Below are 24,122 nucleotides of genomic sequence, written 5' to 3' on the forward strand. Positions count from 1 at the left end.
TAATACGCAGCTGTCAGAAAAGACTTCGGCACTTGCCTGAATGTTTTGAATATAAATAAGAAAAAGAGAAATTTCATAAGTAAGTTAGTAGGTGGTATTTTTCTATTGAGGCAAGCACAAAAGTTTCTGAACCAATTCAGAGTTTGAATGGAATTTAATATAAATTTTAAACAGAATGCAAGTGGTATAGAGCATGCCAACAATATCACATATTTTAGAGACTGTCTGCTCTCAGTGTGCAGATATACAATTTCTTTTAATATTAGCTTAATGTTTTTTCAAGTCTACAGATGGTGCAGAAATACTTTCTTTCTCTGCATCCACAGTCTTTGTGTGTGTGTGTGTGTGTGTGTGTTGCTATCTATCTTTGGTTAGGCACAGAAGTTACAAACAGCACCAGAGCACGTGCATATGTCAATGTGTAAACGTACAGCACATGGATGGATCACTGAGTGAACCTCCCCCGCCATATTGCAAAGATTTTTCATCACATGAAAGCCAACAGGGGGTGGTATGCATACAGGGCGAGTCGCTTCCATCTGCCCTGTCCACTTAAATTAGTGGGGCCTCGCATCCAGCAGCATCTGGTTCCAATATGGAGCCAGGCGGAAGGGTGGGTGCCTCACTGTGCGGCGGAAAATACAGCCTACTGCACCTTTAAATAGCCCTCAGGAGGCTAGGGACGGATCCTGGCGCTATCGCCCTATCCCAAGATTCTTTGTATCTGGCCTAACACTTCTTCACTTTGAAAGAGGACAAATGTACAATTAGGCTGGAATGTCTGCAATGCTGTTTCCAAGCGTGTGTTCGCGGAGCTGGCTTAGGCAAACGGTGGATTCAATGGTAAGAGGTTACACGCCGTCAACCTCCTTTACTGTTCCGCGGTGAGATGCACCGTTTGACCCTGCCCGAGTTGGGTTTCTCCGGTTCTGCTGGTCCGTGTTTGGGTTAGCCTCTTGCTGTTCTGGTTCTGCTGCAGTTTGCCGAGCCAGGTCTCTGTCAGCACTCCTCTGTGGCACAAGTCTACATAGATCCCTCCTCCTCCTCTTCTTCTTTCCCTGTGCGAGAGGCACTTCTGAGCTTACCCATAATTCAAAGGTTTCCATCTCAACCATAATTCACACTGCGCTCTACCCTAACTAAAGGGGCTGTCTGTGACTACGGTGATTGCATGTTTGTCAAACGAATTGTCAGTGCAGCAGACTCGGGAGGAGGAAGAGAGTAGGGCCTGAAACATGATGATGACACGCTCACACACAGGAACGTACACAACAGTATCATCCTCTAGTCCTATATGATCTGTAGGATGAACATAAAAGGATGATGGAGAGGCAACTGTCTAAAATAAATACATACACGGAGTTCAAACTTCTCAGGCGCAGTGGCAAAGGTGGTAGTTTGCTAGTTACAGAGTTTACAGGATGTCGAGGGGACTCTGTTATACTTTACTTCCAGTTACAGGGTTTGCTGCCCTATTGTCACGGAGGGCACCGGAAGTGTTCAAGTCACAGATAAATGCATCCTCTTTTCACTCAATCCGGTCAACTCCAAGATAAGCGCTGAAATAGCAAACAAGCAAACGTTAAAATAGGCAGAACATTTTAATGTTACATTTCACTCCCTCAAAAAATGACTGAGCATTGTCTTCTTGTCTGTCCTATGTCCCTGTCCAGAGAGTCCAGAGAAAAAGGGGATAACACATTAAACAAAAAACAGCTACTAAACTGAACAAATTGTTTAATAGCCCATCTGGAAGCCCTCCCTTAAAAGTCCAAAGAACAGCAAGTCTGTGTTTCCATTAGCCATTAGGGAGGAGAACATGGAGGGAGCAACATAGTGTGATCAGATAAGGCTGATGACAAGGCAGAGGGAATCGATGACAGCTTTGGCCCAAATCTTCAGACCTAGCCTGCCTGCTGAAATATAGATCGCAGTGCACCTCCAGCACACACACATCTCCTGTCAGGTCTGCAGATACTCATGTAATGTGTGACTGATTAGCCAGGCTAACCACAGAAAGCAATAGAGAGGCCATATCAGAGCAAAAACTAAGAGAGAAAAATGGGGGGGTGGTTTTGTTTGACATGCACAGAGGCAACACGTAAAAACCTTTTCGTATCTCAGTTTTCACCCTCGCTGCTATTGTTGTGAAATCCTTCCCCTTTGACCTTATTTATTGGCGTGCACACATGCACGCAGCTCCTATCAAAGGGCAAATCAAAAGCAGTGGGAGGTTAAAATCCATCTTACTGATTCTCAAATGAAATGTTGAAAAAAAATATATATCACCAACATTTTCCCTGTCCAAACAGTCCAACAATCAAACAGCCAATGACAACTGCCACTCCCAAACAAGTGCTAACCATCGGGTAATTTTATTAAGTTGTGACTTCCTTTCTTTTCCTTTCTTACATCAGAAGTTCAGAGGTCAAGAGGATCTGTCAGCAATGACAGAGAGGATTATGGGTGTAGGCATTCCATTGGCAGTCATTACTGCCCTCAGTCAGCACCTGGTACTCTCTCTCCCTTTTTTTCCTCATCCTCTTTCTCTCTGTCTCTTCTCTCTCTTGTCCTCTGACAGAGTAAGAAGCAATTAGTGTCACATTAGTGAGTATAATTCTTAGTCATGCCAGAGCTGCGGCTGCTCATTGATTTTTTTTCTTTTTAAATAAACAGATGCTTTGTTTGATTTTCCTTCTCTTAATCGCTGACTCTTGCTTTAAAATCTCAGGAATCTCCACATAATATTCAGGCCGAGCAGATTCCTTATGTTTCGCGACTACAGCTTCAACTTTGTCCACAGCTCTCTGCAGAACTCTCACTCTACATTCCTGCTACATTACAATCACCTATCCAAATACAATACTAAGAGAGAAGGAAAAATGAATATGAGCAGCAATGTGAGGTTTGGACCCCTGCACTAGAACCCCAGCCCAGTAGGATTCTTCACATTCCAGGCCGTGCTGGAGCTGGAGCTGGTAACAGATCTGAGCAGGCCTGCTGGGCTCAGCGCTTTGTGGCCTGTCCTCCCTTCCTCAGTTTTCTGCTTTGGAACAAGGCAACGTTTTTCCTTGTAGGACACCTTCCTGAGAACAGACTCAGGTACTGACTTTCCTTCCCTCCTTTATCAAAAAAAAGAAAAAGAAACACAGAAATATCTTCCTCCATTTCCAGCCAGTTTCCCCTCATGCACACTGTAAAAAGATTGAGGGAGTTTACATCACAGCAAAGCAAGGGGCTGGGTCTTTTTGACAGTAATGCAAGGGGCACTTGTTTACCTAACCTTATGGGTCGCAGTGCAGTTGAACAGGGAATGAATGACTTCATTTCAGGGTTTAAATTAAAGGGTTCCTCCTCTCTTGAACTTAAAACAGATTTGTGCATGCTTTGGAATGAAGAAAGTAATCACTCTGTACACAGACCCTACTACTCTGGCTGTTACTGTAAAACAAAAGAGGCAAAGAATTACAGTGATGACAAGAATGTAATACAGTGTGGAGGTCGCAAATGTCTGCATACAATTAGAACTTGTTAAAAAAAAAACCCAAAAGCCCTCAACATTTACTATCTTAAATCTAACTAATGCTTCATACACACTGTAAAAATCTTTCATTTACGGCGACATGGTGTCAGTTACTTCAACAGTTATCAGGCTACACCATATTTGAAGGAAATTGCTACCTTATGTGCCTTTAAAAAAAACGCTTCTTTTTAATGGGACCTTTTAAAAACAGGGTACTGTTTCATTTCGAGTTGGTGGTCATTCTGGCAATGGGATTTTTACCACCAGGGAGCCTTGGAACCATTTACACTCACACATGGCATCAAGGCCTGCTGTGGTGGTGATCAAGTGCTTTGGAGATGCTTGGACACCATGAGAACACAAATTAGAGCCCATCTCTCCCGTATTTCCCCCCACACACCAAAAACATTCAGGGCTATAGGAGCACGCTCTCCCTCTCGCTGCAGCCTTTCATGCCGCTTTGCTCGTCAAAGGCGAATTGATTAAAGGCCCCTTTTAAATGACTTCCTTTTCAGAGCTATTATTTCCCAATAACCAAAAGGAGAGCAGATTGAGATCAGTAGTCTAATCTGTTGTTTCCCTCTTCATCTTATTGGTGTTTTTGTTAGAGCCCGGCAAAAAGAGCTCACCCCATTTTTCCTGTCAGTCATCAGGTTGTAATACCGGGGCTCATGGCTGTAACTTTAGACTGCTCGAGCACTCGCGGACGGACCTTTTTTTTTTAAGAGAACAGAGTAAAACAAGTCACTCTCCAAACCCTCTGACAAATAACCCATGCCACAAAGAGCCTGTAACTCTGCCGCTCAGGCAAAAATGCTTTGAAGCTGCAACAGAAAGGAGGGCTTCTTCACTTGCAGACAGCAGAGCACTGGATGCTTCAGCTGAACATCACGACAAAAGGAGGTAAGGGTGGTCTCCAGAACAATAGAAATCCTTAAATAATTTTTATCATACAAAGAAGCAAACAAAAAGAAAACAAACAAAGCCACTGACTTGGAGGTTAGCGCAATGGATTCTTTCCCAACACCGGCTATTTTGTCACTGGTAGTATAAAAAAAAGGGGGGCAAAGCAAGAACATGATTGGAATGGCAATATGTCATGCTTCCGCTGTGCCAAATTGAGTTGAAAGTCAAGCTTAGCTTTAAAAACACATAGCAGATGGGAAGAAGAAATGAAAAGATAAGGAGGGATGAGGACTTTTTCATTCTGTGTTGGCTAAAACACCTACAGTGCGCGCTGTCCTCGAGGCACTAATCGGAGCACACCATCTCCCTTCAACTTCAAACACCCCTGTAAACACCTGCTTGTATCTCACTTCTGCATCTGTGTGGGTAAATACCACCCATTCATGTTCACTTATACACAGACAAGACCTCCGCTAGCTGCCTCTGGACAGTTATTCCTTCTGTGGCCATGCATCACATCTCCTCTCAAGATGAAGAGCTTGGGGAGATGAAAAGCAGACTCTCTTACTCTCTGGGGGGGAAACCCCATTGTAAAAAAAAAGAAGAAAAAAGACAGAGAGAGCGAGAGAGAGAGACCTTCAGGTGAGAAATGTGTGGTTTTGGCAAACAAAAGTTACATTCATCCAGGTGGTCCCAGACGCCCTACTCAAACAGAGGTCTCAGATTGAGCGGCATCAAGATTGTGTTAAAAACAATGCCGCAGTGTGCTCGTATCTCTCACTTTAATGATTAATCTGATCGAGCCAACTTTTCATCTGCTGTTCTAGGAGCTCTTTTGACTTGTCATCTCGACATGTAAAAACAAGAAGTGTTGTGTCTCACAGCTGCCTCACGCTCACCTCCACGAGCTGAGGCGCCGGGCTCTCAGACAGCTGTGATATACAGTCGGTCTGCTGCGTGACACTAATGGTTAATCTGTGAGATCGTCGGGCAGAAGATGTGTGGACTTAAAGACAGGAGTGAAAAATGTGTATTTCAGTGTGGATTTGTTTCACATTACTGCTGCTTTAAGGTGCCGTGGGTCACAGTTTCAAGCATTTGGTGGAGAATGCAAACAGCTCCTCTAATAGTCTGCATTTTTAACTCACACTCCTTCATTATGGCTTGGATTGGCAGCTTAACACTCACCCTTTTACTCCTCCTGTGCCTGCTCTCTTTCACCTTCGGCTTTTTCTGTCCGACGTGCCCCGCTTGCTCCACGAGTCACCACTTGACTGAATGTAAATGTAAACCTTTAGCCTGACTGTGTCACTAGGGAGCAAGATGTGACTTTTTTTAGCCCCACCAAAATGCAGCTTTCAGCATTGATTTCAGGCGTCAAAGCGACAGACAGTTTTCAACCCCGGACCACAGATTACTTTTCTTATGGTGAAACAAAGCTGGCTTTTGTGCTATGGTTCTGGGAGACCGCTCTCTCTTGTCATGTACATGTGAAATTAATTAGGAGGAAATACTAAAACACTTGGGTGGAAATTGCTTTTCACCAGATGTTCCGCATATGAGGATCAATTTAGTGTTCTTAGCATAGCAAAATGACTATATAACTTCTTTGCCTGCCTCTTTGATGAAAGCCAATCTGTCACTCAAGGCACATAAAAAGAAGTCGGGATTATAAGCTACTGTTTGTTCCACTTTATGGAGTCTTAGGTAATGTGATTACTTAACCAGGTTAGGAAAATACAATGTTTCATTCTAGGGTAAAATTTGACATACTGACAAGAGGCCCAGTGTTCCTCAATGATCCATGCATAAACCAAACGAGTGGTCTTTTCCTCGTCCCCTGCCCCAAACACAGAGGGGCCAAATAATGTTAACAGATAAATCACTGTCGGATGTGAGATACCCATCATAACAGAGGTGTTTAGATAAGTCTGCAGCCAACATCTCATATGTCACGCATATGCTTTAGTGCGTTTTTGAAAGGAACCAGCTTTCACACATGTCCGTTTGTGGTGCCGTGGCAAAACTCCACAATATGGATATAAAAAGCACAGCGTGCAATGACAAGGCAGGAGCCAAGATGAATCGGGAGATCAGAAACGCTCTCTTCTCGCTTTTCGCTTACATTGCCGGCTCCGCCTCGCGATGTCAGAGATGTGCAAGCAGCGAGTGAAAGACTTTGATATAGCTTGCAAAGCTGTCAGCTTGACAAATTTAAATGTCAGTGGATATAATGCAGGCAAAAGGAATCAATACTGTTGTATTTGTCCAAGCTTAGTCATCCACTCTCATTGTAACCGACAAAACGCACACTAATCTCCAATCTCTGGACCTTTTTTCAATCATTGTCCTCATTTGCTTGTCTCACAGCATGAGACTATGCAAGCAAGTTTTCAGGACATAACATGCCAACAGCTGAAAGAGAGCTGGCCTGGCTTACTAAGGCAGAGTAAAATACAGCAGCTCTCCCCATAGCTTCTGTTGCTCTGTGTATATTCAAGAGAATCCAAGCCATCTGGAGTCTGTTTATTGTATTACAAATGACACATAATGGTAATCTGGCATGTGATGAGAGAACGTGAATTACAGACAGGGGGCATGAAGCAGGTATTAACCTTCATTTGATTTTCTTTAAGGAGGACATTTAATTTAAGGCTACACTTTATCTACCTGATTATTCATTACAGTAAGCTCGCCCATAACCGTATGAAACAGGATAAACAGAGGAAACCGCCAATTAAATCGCATTCCAGGGAAGATTGGGGGGCTTACTGTATACAGAAGAGTTAGTTTAGTGGCATAAATATTTACACAAACTGCCAGGAATTAAGACAAATGTTACCAGGAAATAGTCTACATTGTGAGAGGCCAGAGCAAGGGGTTTGTCTAAATTTATTAGCCTGTGTTAAGTCCTAAAATTTTGAAAACTGTTTTTTAAACCAAATGAAATAAGACAACTGTCAGAGCTCTGTGTGGGTCCAAACAGTAACTCATCTCGCTAAGCTTGTTCTCGTAACACAGTGTGCTTTTCTTTCAAACGTTAAAAGCTTAATGCGATATGAACATTCATTTTCCATTGACATTTACAGCAAATTCTAACATGGATCAAATATCTCAAGCAGAGAGAGAAGGAGAGAGAGAGAGATGGGCGGCGATATGAATAGTTGCATCAGACTGGCCCTAGTAGAAGTTAAAGATACATACTGCATGCCCAGGGAGTGGATGTCAGTTAAATGTTTATACAGCTGCTCTGAAGATTATTATTATCATGAAACCGCACAGCTATAATGTCATTCTGTGGATGCCAAAGTACAATCAGGTCCTCCCTATAGCCTACTAGCCTTCTCTCTCCCTCTGTCAGACAAGCCTGGTGTTCTGTTCCCCAAGGCTGCACGGCTGGGATCAGACTCGGCACGACACCACGATAATGAAATACAACAATGAAACAGGTTTTGTGAAAGCCAGTATTTGCATTTTGCTACAGATATGTGTGTGTGTGTGTGTGTGTGTGTGTGTGTGTGTATATATATATATATATATATATATATATATATGCTTGTATACAGATGTTGCAGATATTTTTTCACAACAGCTTAAAAAAACATGATGAAAAATAAGATGTTTTCTGTTTTAGAACTTAACTTTTAAACTCTCAGGAGAAAACAAAATACTGAAACATTAGCAGCAGCCCAGCCAGCGTGTTCTTACGTGTCATTCTCTGATCAGGTGCCTCAGAGTTGATTCTGTAAACAGATAAGACAAACTTGTTAATGAAGAGTTGCCATAGCCTCAGAGCTGGCAGTTTCAGGGCAAAATTAGCATTCAATTGATGTTGTGCTTCTAGCTACCTTGCAAACTTAAGGATTCCCTTTTAGCTCTGTTTTGGTCTCCTCCAGCTCCTTTGTGAAAAATTCTGCTTGTTCGCCTGCTAGTTATCAAGTTTATCTTAGCGACGATTAGTATGCATCACTATGACTTAGGACATCTAGGAATGGGCATGTTAAGTCAACTCGATATTTAACCACTGCTGATCTCGCTAGTCCGTGTCAGAAATATTAATTGGTTAGATGCATTGTTCAAAAATGTTACAACACCACTTTTACATATACTCTAATGCAAGGTATAAATATAAATAAATGACACTTGTGCTTTCCGGTGCTGGTTAGCACAGCTATTACCGTACCTAAAATCCATTTAAACTGTGTTTAGTTTTGAATGTCTTTAAGGGTTTTCTGTCTTTTCAATTAGTCAAGAAGTGTAACTTTTGTTTCTTGTTTAAACAACTAGTTCATTAGCCAAACCTGAACTTCTACTTATATGTTGGCAAAACTACACAGTGTAAATAACTGTAGCCACAATGATAATATCATCTGGTTTGGCTACACTGTCAAAGCCTTGAGTGTTGCATTCTGGCAGTCAGCAGCCTTGAAACCACAGGTTTGAGCAGGAGAGTAGTGCTGAAGAGTTATCAGCTAATGATAGCACAGGCTAACTAGCTTGATTAGCAATAATTCCTATGAAAAGGGAAGCTAACCCTAGAAACAAAAAACAGGCTAAAACAAAATGTACTTTCCAACTTGTGGGAATTGTTTTCCCTTAGTGAGCTGGTCAATCACCTGTCATTCAGAGTGTTTACACACTTAATAATACCTAAATTCTAACATTAATACAATTTAAACGGCTACAATTAGCTTTAAATTAGCAGCATAACTAAATTAGCTTCAAAACTGTTTATACTATCAGACTGTAAACCCGCTTATTTGTGTTGCACTACTGAGCATTTTAACAAAGAAGTGTATAATGTTTTCTTATGGAGCCAGTCTCAAAGGGACATTTGAGAAACAGTTTTCAGATGATCTGCATAGCTGAGCTCCAAATGTTGCTACCTTGCATTTACACATAAATGTATCACTTAAAACCAGGACAAACAGATTCAGGGATAGCTTCTTTTCCAGAGCTATCACCGTAGTAAATAAGCACAAAAGCAATTGAACCTATTCCATACCGTCACTGTCATTATATTATGCTGCTATTCATACTGTCATTATATTATGCTGCTATTCATACTGTCATTATATTAATGCTGCTATCCTGTATATATTGTTTGAGTACTTACGATTGTTTTTTTTGTACTTTTTATATTTTACATTTATATTTATTATTGAAACTTGCACCAAGGGAGTGGCACTCCAATTTCGTTGTACTCTGTACAATGACAATAAAGGCTATTCTATTCTATTCTATGCTATTCTATCATGCACATAAATGCATGAATAGATAGAGACACCACAGATTCTGGTGATTTCAATGAGAGAAGAGGACCAGATCATATTAAGAATTTAGAACCATTTAATAGAATTCAAAATTCCTAAACATGCTTAATGCTTCTTGTTGCTGGCAGTAGCTGGGCAGTGAAATCTGGGTAATTGAAAAATGCCCCAAAATTGACAGAATTTTATATAATCAGGATATTAATTTTTCTGTTTATCCACTTTTACATACACAGACTTACAACCAAACACTCTTCACAGCTTTTGGCATGTAATAGAATTGTTAATGTTATTATAGTTGACCTTGCTATCTTTGATATGACATTTATCAGCTTTGTTTAACCTTCAGAGTATCTTACATTTGATAAACACACAGATTTAAGCAATATCCTACGTCATCTAATGGTTCAATCTCATCTTCTACAACTGATAGGGATTTCTGTGAAAGTGAGCATTTAAGTTAAAAAAATATATATATATACACACACATATATATATAGTACCTTTAAAAAGTCTTTGGCCACTCTTTTCACACACTTTCTTTATATATTCCTAGGGTTAGGAAAATAGGTGCAGCAATTTATTAAACAAGTACACATATACATGGAAATACAGTATATAAGGCCAAAACATCCTGAATTCTCTTAGCAAGCTTTCTTCTAATTCTTTTAAGCAGTCTTTGAGAATAGTTCTCCAGGCTTCTTTAAGGGCATTAAAAGTTCTTCTTTGGATGTTGGCTGCCTTTTGTTCTGTTTTCTGTCAAGATGAGTCCACACTGCTTTTAACATTGTTGAGATCCGGGGAGACCAATCACAATCTACTTTCATAATTCCATCAGTTTTGACAAGATCTCCAATGCCACTAACTGAAACGAACCATGACAAAGCCTCACCGTGTTTTACCATATATATAAGTACCTCTATACATTTTGACGATGATTTGAATAAAACATTTTAAATTTGGGTTCATCGTGCTATAAAACAGATTACCACAGGTTTAATCTTGCATTCCTGAGCTTTTTCTCCACGTCTCCCTTTTTGTCCTTGACAGCCACCGTACCACGAAACCATTTCTGATGAGGCTCAGTGAACAGCAGATGGATCAACTGAAGGGCCAGATGCACCGCTCAGGTCCTGTGTCAGGTCTTTGCTGGATTTTTCCAGTTTCTAGAGGATATGAATATCAGATACTCTTTCTCAGATATAGACAGGTTTTTAGGCCTCACCTTCTTGTTTTGTCCTGCATTTGTCCAATTTTCTCAGTTTTTAAGGGCACACTGCCTTCCACGCCTAGATATGCCAAGTTTTCAGCTAATATCTCTTTGGGAATCACTTTATTGTTGCAAAAGTGCTGTTTTATGCCCGTCTAACTCTGTTATCTTTGGCAGTTTTTGTAGACTCAGCTAAGGAAATAAGATACAACTTAAAATGGTGTCTTTGCTAAGTTTTCTATTATGTGTAGATACAACTAATCCCCCCCGACTTAGCAGCTTTTGTTGAATGATTCACAGGTCATGTGTTTCTCTGGAAGTGGTCAGGCACAAGGACTGGAAAGAAAATGAGAAAATCTCCAAAGAAAAAGTTTGAGAACTATTCTCACTTTTAAAAATGACAAGAAAGTATCCTGGGAAGCAAAATACAAAAGAATAAGTGACTTAAGACTGTTTGATACTGTATATATGAATCTATGCATGAGTCTTGGTATTTCATCACCTACAGAACCTGATTAAATATATTGTCAGTATGTGTTTTATTCTAAAGGTCATGGTACTCCACTATGTGTGTTTGCCCATGTAGTTCCACAGAAACAAGCATCACTTTAGATGGGGGTTTAAAAGCAGTTTTACTCAAATGGATGCTTGCAAAGACTTACATGTTTAAAACCCAGAAGCAGCAGAGCTGAGAGATTAAAAAGCAATTTAATATTCGAACCAAATATTCCATTAGATCTACATAAACAACCTTGAATTGAAAACATCTTGAAAGCATCATCTGCTGAAGATGCATGTTCCTTATTCCTCATCATGTATGGATGCTTGCTAAGTGTTCCTTCCTCCTTTGGCCTGTAAACAGCTGCTTGTGCTTAAGCGGTAAAATGTAAATCTTGACGCTGGCTGTTTACGTAGCCCAAGCTTCTAATCATGCAGACATATAATTGAGTGACGCGTGGTGTCTTTATGTGTGGAGCTGCATTCAAAGGGCAGATCCCTGTATTTATGTCTTTCTGCCTCTCTCTTTAAAATCAAAGTAGCTGCAGTGCAGCTATACCAACTAGTTAACTAGCTAAATGTATTAAAAATGTTTATGTGATTCTTAATGTAAATTGTCACTGTGTGAGGTCAGTACAGAGCTAAATGTTTTACACTGCTGATACTGATTTTACAGCAGTGATTTGTTCAGGTTAGCAAACCAGGCACGAAAAAAGACACTGCATGAAATTCAAAAGATGCATCTAATAACATAATACATTATTTTTTTAGACTTATGTTGGAGGATTTGAGTGTAAAAGTCTTTTTTATTGTTGTTTTTTGACAAAAGCCAGCCCAAAGTGATTTCACAATACAATAATTATAATATCTAAAATAGCAACAACTTCTGTGGATGAAGGAGCAACCACGATTCGCTGATCAAAACTTTCTTGCACCCTATTTACACAGGAAATTAAATCACAAACAAATAAACACTCAGCCAATTTGCTAAATTACGCACAGCTTCTTGTGTGCGACCAACCTCAGCGTACTTCTCAATATTTGAACCATGCGAGCAAGGTTTGGACCCTTTCTTGTGATCTCTGAGAGGTCGTATAATCTGGAGGTGGACTTGTTGCTCAAATTAGTGGGTAGAGAAGCGTGCCACATGTTCAGTATCCATAAATATTGACTCTGGCTTTCTAGCTGGCCGTCTCTGACCTTGGTGGGTTTCCATTTTGGGACAAACCTATTTGAAATGTGTCCCATTTTGCCACAATCTCTTTCATGCACCATGTGCACGTGCTTAGCGTAGTGCAGCAGTCGTGCTTCTGCTGTCAAACACGTGGACTGATGAAGATATTACTGGTTTCTAAATTAAAAAGACGCCACTGCCTTGCAGTTTAATTAGGGATGAGTCATAACAACAAATTGTTTCCTGGTTTCAAACATCTCTGAAGATTATCTCCCTGGGGACACACATACAGTCTGTTAAAACTACATCTGGCTACATCAAGGCAGAGGAATGTAGGCCCTGTGTCTAGCCAAGCTACTGTTAACAGCAGGTGAAAGGCTAATAGTTAGATCTGCAGTGTCATCTCGGGGCTCTGTCTGCCCCCTTACTTGTGGAATGTGCGTGATGACAAGAGAAGGCTGCGCCGTCCACATCCACCATAACATGTGCAGACAGACACATCCACGGGACAACAAATGAGCATGTACAGCACCGTAGTGAGGACAATAAGCCATGTCTTCTTCTGGGTTTTTTTGACAGGATCTATGTGTTAAAACACCACTATCCTCATCTCTCTCAAATAACCTCAAACATTTCCCCTTCAATACATTCATTATACTTTCTTTAAAAGTGCCATGTATTACACATTGTTCTGCCATAAGGGAGTTTCCATAAAAAAGATACATCTATTAGATGAAGCAAAAGTACATGGTGGTGTTTTACTGTATATTATGTTTCTGGTAAGAAGATTTCCCCCAAAGCTGAATGATAAATGGAGCATAACAATAAGAAATATGACTTTTAAATGATTACATAATGTATCATTTGTACATGTGGGGGTCTCGGGGTTTTATAACACAAACCTAAACTTGCTATTTCTTCCAGTCTAACCTGAATTTTAGCCCTATATTACCGTCCGTTTGTCAAACAAAGGCAGTCGTTTTTTATATAGAATTTGGGGGAAAACAACTCTTAACTCAAAGAGAGAAAAGATGTCACAAACCAGGGACAATGCGGTGATTGTGCGACTGTGTTTGTGAGTCTGGGAATTTTCAGTTGTGTTGATTCTAAGCACAGACTTAAGGCCTCAGGGGTCGGATCAGAGACTGGTCATATTAGTCCCTACGACTGGGACAAAAGGATTTCCAAGACCACCAGTTTAATCTGATAACAACAGTCTATAGCTAAATTGTTGTTATGAGGATGGACAGATGCTCCACAGCACTGTTTTTGACCTGCATGTGGGTCATTGCAGACTTTTAAAAAAAAATCAGGGAAATTTAGGTTGTGTCAGCTTGAAATTGTGTTTATTTGCTTTGTACCTGCAGTCTCTAGAAATGTTACTTTCTGAAAACCTTTTTTCAACCTTGTTAACATGCCAATGTGATGTTTTTATATGCTAGAAGGCACACCAGGGCACACCAGAGAGTGAGATAAAGAGTGCAGTGTTGCAATGACAGGTTTTAAAGCATGGATTTAGAAAGCCAGGTTTCATGCATAACAAACCTAAAGCAACGACTTTACTCTGCTGTGGACATGGGCAGCTGGAGACACTGTGGACATGTAGTCATTGCTGTTGTACTTCTGTGAAGCCCATTGAAGTCCACCTTGCAATTATAGTTTACATAATACAAAGTTTCCAAAGATGAGTCCACAGTCACAAAAATGTAGATCACTTAGACCCAAATCAACCCTCATGGACACAGATGTGCTAACACCCACATTAGGAACCAATCCCTCCAACTTACAGGCTGGGGACTAATAGAAGTGACAACCTTATCTTTAATAACAGAATATGATTTGAGTCCAACATGCATAATGTCTATATAGGAGAGACTGTTTCATTTAGTTTAGTTTTACAGCTAAACGACTGCTACTAACTAATAACTGTCACTTGATTTCTGACTTTTTCTGACTGTTGACCTGCTGAACAGCACCTTCTCTTTATTCTGGGCCTCCTGATTTACAGTTTAAGCAGCAGGTTTTCCTCTACTACTTAACAACTGGACCTATGTTTTCCTTCATTTTGCAAGAGAACTTATGAGTGAAGCTCACAGATCCAGTGGAAAGAGGACGAGGGAGCAGGCATGGACCAATATTGATATGCATGTTAAATTAGGGAAAGCCCTTTTTTTACATAAGGGTTTATGTTCATTTCAAAAAACAGCTTCTGAACATTTAAATGTTCTTTGGATTTTAATAAATGTCTGGAGAGCGACTTTTCCAAGATTTTACGTATTTTAAAGAAATAAAACATATATATTATGAAAGCATGGGGCTGAAGCTAAACATACATGTGGGAAACTCTGTACAGCTCACATGCTTGTTTTTCCTTTTCCTATAAGCAGTGGAACCAGCACAGCAGTGCATGTAGGTCTTTAAGACAGCAGAGAGCCATTTGAGCACATGTGACCTTGAATTTGATTCCATATCTTTGAAAGAATATTCACTACAAACACAAATAAACAGATACTTGCTAGAAGAAATAAGCATGCCATTAGTGGTGGTTGTTGAGTTAATAGTGTCTGGCTAAGTCAAAGTTTAAGGCTCTCAGAGACTCTCTCAGTAGGTCGTTCATTTGAGTTTGAGATAGCATATCTCTACCCGCCCTCTCTGGCCGTGAAGGTTTCATTCTGTGATGTTGTCCTTTCAATCAGCATGTAATTAGATCAGCAGCGATATGATAAGCAATGACATATACAGTGTCAGAGCCACAAGATCTTCTCAAAACACCCCGGGCATCACTGATCAAGTCCCTCAACAGCCTTGGCTTGGCACATTCCTCAGAACTGGCCTGACATAAGCTGAGCCAAAGGAAAGACACACACACACACACACACACAATTTATGCATGTCCATGCCCTCAAAACACACACAAATGTTGACGAAACCACAAAAATGCCTACAAAAAGAAAAAGACTGATAAATAATCAGATAAGGCCCTCTGTTTCTAATCCTGTCACTCGAGTAATTAAAGATGCTCACAGCTTGCTGTGGGAGGACTTATCCTGCAATCTACAGCAGCCTGAATGCAGCTTTTACCTGGATTTGGGTTTACCACTAGGTTTACCAAATGGTATTTTGGCAACAACACAGACCCAATTGCCAGCAGATTAACATAACAATGGAGAAAATCTTTATGAATAAATGACCTGTAGTAGAACTAAAGTCCATGAAAAAGACTGCATCACAATCTGTCACCATTTGCTGATGCTGATGAATAAATACATTATCAAAACAATAATAAGATCCAAATAAGCTAAGTATATTTCAAAGAAGCTAATTAGATTCAGCACCTCAAAAAAGTTAAACTCTCAAGTCCTGGACGCAGCAAAGAAATGGAAAGGGAACGCTGTGACTCAGACAGCAGCACACACTCATTGGCCTTGCCGTGTTTTAATTGCTAAGTGGATGATCCAGGATTATCCCTGATAAAATATTACTGTCTTAAAAGAAGACAAATATCTTGTGATCGCTGTGGGATTTAATCTCTCGCTATCTTGCGAAGAAATCAGTGTGCTTTGGCCCAAACACAGCCACCATTATCACCTAATGATAAGAGCAGAGGAACTCAGTGGGGGCTATTTTTATGGAGATCACATAAACACCAATGCTACTGACTACAACCCCTCAGGCTAAAAACAAAGAAGCAAAATTTCCCTTACCCATGCATGCTTTCAACGGCCACACAAAAGAACCAAGTACTTTTCCTAGAAAAGTAAAATCAACCGGTGCGCGTACATGTTTCGCTTAACTGGTCATCCTTTTTAAGATGCAATTTTGTGTGAACTCTAAATTATAAACTTAGTGAAAACATTACTGCCTTCTTGGGAAATTTTTCTTACAAGATTTTATCACTTGGCTCCTCCGCAGTACTGAAGTATAAGACAGCAATTCTTGCAGCCAAAGCTGCCACAGATATATTGATAAAGCGCTGCGAACTGGAAAGAATGAAAAAGCCTAATGCAGTCAGCGGGGAAGCATGAATAAGTCACACATGCACAAACATTCACACAAAGTGAAGTTCGGCAGGAGAATGTGACAGTCACTTTGCAGCATCTAATCCTCTGAAACCACTAAAGCAACAAGTTATAAACCCATTATCTGTTAGACTTAATCCACAAACTAAACATTTTTGATCCAGCCATTAACACCACTGGTCAAAAATGTGTTTATGTAACAGCAGGAGCTGACATGTTATTGCTCAGGGGTGGTCAAATTCACATGAGTATTAAACCATCTAGGGACTGTCAAAAGCCATTTTGATGCTACTAAAAAGCATTTAAAAAGAACAATCTGGAAAAACAACAGCATGATTTTAACTGCTCTTGACTTTATTATTTCTTCTGTCTCTTGTTTCGTTTTCATTTCAATGATGTATAATGAGGGTAGGTAGGGGGGAAGGAGATTTTACATGTCCAAGCCTTTCAGTCATGAAAACGTTTGGAGCCTCAGGGGTAGAGGTCCGCAGGAGGTGCTTTATTGTGGACAAATGATTGACATCCCCTTAGTGACATCACTACGACAAAAAGAGCGCTGGGGGAAGAGAAGGCAACAATCAATTCAAACACTCCAGCGCGGCGCACAGAAGAGAGGCGACGCGCTCTCCAACTCGCAGCAACAAGGTCCAAAAGAGCGACACTTAAAGGTCCGCTTATCCTGTTTCTCTCTCTCTCTCTCTCTCTCTCGCAGAAAAGTTCAGCTTTAGCAGAAGGCAGCTGTTCGCTGGTAAAGATGTTCAGAGAAGCTTCTTTATACTTAGATCGGTTATGCCTACGCGAAGCCGTTTCCTCGTAGAATTCACTTTTTTTTTTTCCTTTCGGGACTGACCAAGACCTAACCCGATTCGCAGCTGGTGATAATATGTGTGAGAGGCGATCGGCGAAGGCTATGGGCTGTCTTTGGTCCCCCAAGCAGAAGCAACGTGGATTAAACACGAATTAATGTGGAATTTATCGGAGCCCAAAGGTGGAACGACGACCGGACACAGCGCTTTCTCGTCAGGTAAAATAAAAACTCACGTTTTTTTCTTTTTAATAAACGCTTAAAGTACTTAATTGGCGTAAAACAAAAAAAATGAAATGTTTGTACAATAACTTGCTACACGAGGAAAAGCTTACTTTCTAAGTGACCCCCCTCCCTGCTAGTTCTTGGTTTATATGTGATTATAGGGTGTGTGCGTAAAAGTTAAAGCGTTCTCCTACACACGGAGAAAACTATGAAAAGAAGAAGAGGAAAAAAAGGTCGTTTCTTTGGAAGTCGTGCTGCTCAGATGATGCTTAGGTTTTTCATGTTTTTTGATGTCCTGTCCCGGGCTACATCTGGTACGCACGTCAGATCTAACACCTGCGAGCCTCTTGAAGTAACTCTATCCCTTATGATTACACACGACCGTCAAAGCCCCTGCAAACAGACGCTTGTAACACCGTCTGGTTGCATCTGTTGCTGCTGTGCATACTAACCCGTTTCCCTTCACTGTATTCTTTGATGCTTCTTGTGATCTGTCGGGCTACACAGACTTGCATTTCTTTTTTCATATCACCTCCCCTAACGTGATTTCTTATCTCCTCTAATTGGAGACTTTTTGTCTGATCTCTCTCCGCAAACCCTTTGATTTGTTTTTTCTGAGTCAGTCCCTCGTTTTTTTTGTTCTTCTCTTTCAGAGCTTCTTCACCTTGATATTTTCATGTATCACTTCATGTTAAGACCAAACTTCTCTTTCAGCTTTGACGCGCTATATTGCCGGAGGGGGTCTTTCTCTCGCTCTCTCTCTCTCTTTTTACCCACTTCAAAGTGAAGCGTTGTCTTCCCTTTTAACCTGATTTCCTTCAATCGTTCCGACTGTGTAGGGGGATCACACACAGTTTAGGGAATGCTGCAGTGAGGTCCCTGCCGCGTCTACCTCATGTCAATACCTCAGCGCCAGTGTATTGACAGAAATCAACTTTCTCCACAGGGACTGACTGATCATGGTCGCCGTGGTCCGCTCTCTCATGGTACTGCTGCTCGCTCAGGTGTTGCTGGAAGGTGCTACGGGACTAATCCCCGAGGTCGGCCGGAGGAAATACAGCGAATCCGGGAAGCAGACCCCAGAGCAGTCAGAGAGCTTCCTCAACGACTTTGAGCTTCGGCTTCTCAATGTGTTTGGACTGGGGCGCAGGCCGACCCCAAGTAAGCAAGCCGTGGTGCCGCAGTATATGGTGGACCTTTACCGTATGCATTCAGCAAACGGAGACCATAGCACCAAACGACCCAAGAGCATGGGGAAACACGCAGAGAGAGCCGCCAGCAAGGCCAACACGATTAGAAGCTTTCACCATGAAGGTATGTATTAGTGACATACCTTTACCTGTCAGCCGGGAAGCTTCTCGGCTCTCTCAGACAACCCAAACCTATATTTAAACATGACTCAGTGCGTCAAGACTGAACTTCAGAGTCTTCGCTGTTTTATAGAGGTTTAGTCATTTACAGGTGACACGCGTCTAAGTTACAACTTACTCTTAAATACGCTCGGGATTGCCTAAAACTCAGTAACGCGACTTACAAACAAGCATCTCGTACGCAATTAATTACCTCTCACATATGTTGTGATGCAACATTTAACCGAACATCCCCCTGAGGCTGCTGTCAGAGGTTTTAAAACATCAAGGGAGGTGGTATCCCTGGAGTAATTTGTTTCTTAATAATTGATGGTGTTTGCGTGGGCTCCGAAAACAGTTTTTCCAGACACGCACCACAGGAGCAGGATAAAGGGCGGTGTGCCTTTGCGCAGGTGATAGTCATCACCCTGTTACTTCAATAACACACGACATGACATTATACTAACACGCATTATGACAAAGTCATCGTGTCAGACTGAATTCTGAGTCATTTTTAACAAGACTGAAATTAGTTCTTGGTTAAAAAAAAAAGGGGGAAAGGGGGGGGGGGGGGGTACCCGCCTTTCCAAATCCCCGTTGTGCCCGTGCAGTGCGCCATTACGCATGTTCCAATAACACTATAATTGCTCACTTAGTTTGTACGGTGGATACGGTACTGCTTGTTGAATTTAGTGTTTCAGTTCAAGTTCGCTGCACTTCAAAGATAACATATGCTGCTCATATATATATAAGACTGGCACTAAATCCTGGATGAGGTGCACTAAGTTCAACAACTACACAGATGTTCACACAGAGTTACAAATAAAGTGGACTTTTATAACTTAAAAAACAGCAGCTGAGAAAATAAAAATGATGGTTTACTTATATTCTATTGATCCGAGGCTATATTGTCTTTTGCACCTGGCTGTGATATTAAAATGACTCACGCATGATAAAAATGAAACACTACAGTATTTACTGTCAAACATATAGTGATGCTTTATCACCATTCACCATCTTAAGGTCTATGTTCCATTTGTCAAAGCATACAAGTTACTGTGTCCATAGGGGCTCTACACAGAGTCCTCATACAGAGTTCTAAGTGTTTAACTGGGGAAGTTTCCATCAGGGGTGAGTCAGAGGGGTGGTTGAGTGGTTGCTTGGGTGCTCTCCAGAGGCCTAGTGCAATGACACCAAGTGGCTACACCGACACACTACAAACAACCGTGGCCTGGGCAGCTGGGCTGAGTGACTGCCCCCAGCCAGCTACTGGAAACCTCTGCAACCGGCCAACACACCTTGACACCACTGGCCATTACGAATGCGCTCAGGCTGTGTTTACATAGGTCCCCCCAGCCCTTTCATCCCGTGCTAACAGAGCTGCTGGGTTGTTCATCTTCCCACGTCAAGAGACACGCAATTGATGGCTGCTGCATATAATAAGCATGTATCTACAGATGTAAACGCAGCACATCAAAGCAAACTGCTCTAATCATTCATCACATCTGCTGCCTGATATTCATTTCACTAGGATAATTAGTTTCACTGCTATCAGTTTTCAAAAATAACCATTTCCCATGCCAAATAGAACATTTCCACTACTACACAGGAAGTAGCTGCCAGAGACACGTCTCTGATGAATGACCCAGCATTAGCCTTTATCTTATGTTTTGGCATGCAGCACAAAAAGAAATTAGGAATGTTGATACACTCATATCTGTGGTTCACACGTTTGTGACAGGCCCTGACTTGTTCACATAGCCAAACCTCAAAGAACAGAAAACGAGAGAGAGTGAGAATATTGTTGCAGAAAGAAATTGAGGAAGACGTGAAAGAGGAGGAGAGAGAAAGAAAAGAGGATTTGGGGCTAAGAGAACAGAGGGAAAGGGGGATTTGGGAGCTGAGGAACGAAAGAAAGAGAGGGATTGGGGACAGAGGAGGGGGAACAAGAGACAGGGGGCTTTCCCACATCAAATAAGGAGTGATGGGCCTAATTGAGGTCTTTGTGCCTCTGGAGGGAGATTTAGGATGAGATGGTGGAATTTCCTAAATACCTCCTTTGAAAAAGCAAAGAGTTCAAAGTTTGTGTTTACGGCGCTGCACCAAACAGATTAAAAAGTGTGTCTATACATCATCTGTGATCTTCATAAAGTAAGAGTTCAAAGTGGGAGGGCTGCCTCAAAGAAAATTGTAGCTTTTACTAAGACTTCTGTCATTTACTGTACACTATAGAGGGGTATACAAAGATCTTAACTGTATACAGTTTATATACACTCTACTTTCCATTTGTCTTTTATTATCATCACATTAATTGTAACTTAAGTCCTTGTAATTTCAGAATTAGTTATTAAATTTAATACCTTGACGCATAAAAGAAATACTCCAGTGCTGGCAACATCTACACTATAAATAAATGTTGACGCAACAGTTGGCCTTTCTAGTTTTCTTCTGGCCATTCTCATTTTTGATGAAGTCAGTATATGGTGCAACTTTTTTTCATGTGTACTTATGAAAATATTTCGCAGCAACCAATTCTCACAGTGCAAATGAGCCATTTGAAGTCTGGCTGACTAGCGTGTTTGATCTTATCGATAGATGGAAGCGCACTGCTTTCATCTTCTGACATTTAACCAGGTGAATTTATGAGCATGACACTAATCGCTGTATTACATCCCCATGAGCATTTCCCTGCTATTACACTGAGTCATACATGCAACCGCATGCAATCACTCACATAACCACGTGGTAGCTTGGCTGGATCCATATACTAGATCCACTCGATGTTATTTCTTAGGCATGTATGAAATTAATACGTTCTTGGCTTGATCCTTACCCTATGGTTGTCTCTCTTCTGTCCTTTACAGAGTCTATGGAGGCCCTGGCCAGCCTAAAAGGCAAAACGACACAGCAGTTCTACTTTAATCTCACTTCTATTCCAAATGAGGAACTCATCACCTCTGCAGAGCTACGCATTTACAGGGATCAGGTCATGGGATCTGCAAGCCCCACCGAAAGCAGCATTAGTGACAGTACTCCTGCTAGTGGCCTCCATCGTATCAACATTTATGAGATATTTGGAGTTCCTGCCACTCAGGGCAAGGAACCTCTACTACGTCTGCTGGACACTCGAATGGTGCAGGACTCTTTGAGTCGCTGGGAAAGCTTTGACGTCAGTCCCGCTATATCTCATTGGACCTCTGGGAATGGCCACAATCACGGCTTCTTGGTGGAGGTGATTCACCCAGAGGAGGGGGAGATGGACAGCAAGGATGCCCACAGACACAGGAAACATGTCAGGGTGAGCCGGTCGCTACACCAGGACCAAGACTTGTGGCCTCAGGCTCGGCCGCTGCTTGTGACATATGGCCACGACAGCCGCGGGGGCTCAGTGCTCCACAAACGGGAAAAAAGGCAAGCAGCACCGCGCAAACAACGTAGGAAGCACCAGCACAAGGCAAGCTGCAAGAGGCATGCCTTGTACGTGGACTTCAGTGATGTGGGCTGGAATGAGTGGATAGTGGCACCCCCTGGCTACCATGCCTTTTATTGCCATGGGGAATGTCCTTTCCCCCTAGCAGACCACCTCAATTCTACTAACCACGCCATTGTGCAGACACTTGTCAACTCAGTCAACTCGAACATCCCCAGAGCCTGTTGTGTGCCCACTGACCTCAGCCCCATTTCTTTGCTCTACCTGGACGAATTTGAGAAAGTAATCCTGAAAAACTACCAAGACATGGTGGTGGAGGGATGCGGCTGCCGGTGAGAAACAGGTGGCACGGATAGAAAAGAGCGAGCGGGCACAAGAGGCAGAAAGAGATCAGAGGTTATCATGGACACCCAGTTTCCCAATGAAGACATTTATTTATATGAAAGAAACAGAAAACAGAGCTATTGCGGAAGAAGAAGAAACTATATATGAATATATTTATGTCTACATAAGGTTGGGAAAAATAAATATTTTAATCAAAGGAATATTCCTTTACTGGTTTTGAAAATGTATTTCCGATGTACATTTTGAAATGGGTGCAATACCACATGAAGTATAATGCTCAGATTTCTATTTTGTATTTATTTCTATTATAACCACTTTATTTGTAAATAAATAATGTGTATTTATCGTGAAAAAAACATCCCGTGGTCACTCCAGTGTTGCACGATCGGCTTCTGACAGAAATTACCTGCGAAAACGTAACACGTGACAAGAAGCTTATATTTCACTGATTGCAAACCAAGCACTGAACTATTTTGCTAAAAGTAATCGGAGACCAACAACAATGGAGGTTTTGAAGGCAAAGCGATAGGATCACTGTTGTAATGAAATGTAGCATGTTGTAGGGTCACAGACAATTTACATGCCCACGGGAGGCTTATAAAAACAGAGCGTGTTTTTAATGCCTTACATGTCACTGCATGGATCCCTGGGAAGATTCTCTTAACGTCTATGTTTATTCTGCTCCCGACCGATATTATCAGATGGAGGGGGAAAAAAGTGAAACTGCAGCCCTTCTGTGGAAGGTCTGACAGGGCACGAGGTTTATTTACAGTGAGATTTGAGACTATGGCAGACAGACACACTAACAGACCTTCACCAAGAAAAAAAAAAAGGAAAGATTCTGTTGGCACTTTAATTAACGAAGACAAACAAACACACACCTGCACCTGTTCACATACTGCACATGCTCAGACAGATTCTTCCCACTTCTGAGTTTGGCTGCCTTCCTTTGTCATCTCTGAGTCAGAAGGCTCTAATGTGTTTCAGCACTGAATCAAAGAAAATTAATGTTTCACAAAACAGCAGCAGCAAAGGACACAAACACTGACCCGAAAAAGAGCGCAAGAGACATGGTCTCCTCACAAAGACAATGAGCGCGGCTGGCTCTTTATACTGCAACGTTAGTATAAAAGAAACAATGCTCCATCTAGATTAAAGCAAACGGACTAAAACTGCTCCATAAAGAATAGATGAGAATTTATAGTCTAGCCACAATAACAGATCAGATAATGAAAAAGTGAAAGAGTTTTCTGCTGTGTTTGCATTAGAAAGGGTTTGGAGGGATCACAAGGCAGCTCAAAATGCTCTAAATAGACTGTTTTTATGTGAGCGCACATTGGGACCGTGGAATGTTGGTTTTCAATCTCA

The 24,122-nt window shown here is 41.4% G+C and overlaps 1 protein-coding gene across 4 annotated transcripts; it reads left to right on the forward strand.

Moving 5' to 3' along the window:
• The first annotated feature begins 17,049 nt into the window (after window positions 1–17,049).
• Window positions 17,050–23,624, forward strand: bmp2b (bone morphogenetic protein 2b). Of its 4 annotated transcripts, none has more exons than XM_005917704.2 (4): window positions 17,050–17,348; window positions 17,455–17,624; window positions 18,577–18,944; window positions 21,844–23,624. In XM_005917704.2, exons 3-4 carry the CDS (start codon window positions 18,590–18,592, stop codon window positions 22,743–22,745), a joined length of 1,257 nt encoding a protein of 418 aa, XP_005917766.1. In that variant the 5' UTR covers window positions 17,050–17,348; window positions 17,455–17,624; window positions 18,577–18,589; the 3' UTR covers window positions 22,746–23,624. The 4 variants fall into 4 exon arrangements, with proteins under 4 accessions (XP_005917766.1, XP_005917767.1, XP_042075064.1 ...); XM_005917705.2 differs by having other exon boundaries at window positions 17,050–17,268; XM_042219130.1 differs by having other exon boundaries at window positions 17,050–17,624.
• Window positions 23,625–24,122: the final 498 nt, after the last annotated feature.

This window comes from Haplochromis burtoni, unplaced genomic scaffold (genome assembly GCF_018398535.1).
Source record: "Haplochromis burtoni strain Fernald_Lab_line unplaced genomic scaffold, NCSU_Asbu1 Contig_28, whole genome shotgun sequence".
In the NCBI taxonomy this organism is placed as follows: Eukaryota; Metazoa; Chordata; class Actinopteri; order Cichliformes; family Cichlidae; genus Haplochromis; species Haplochromis burtoni.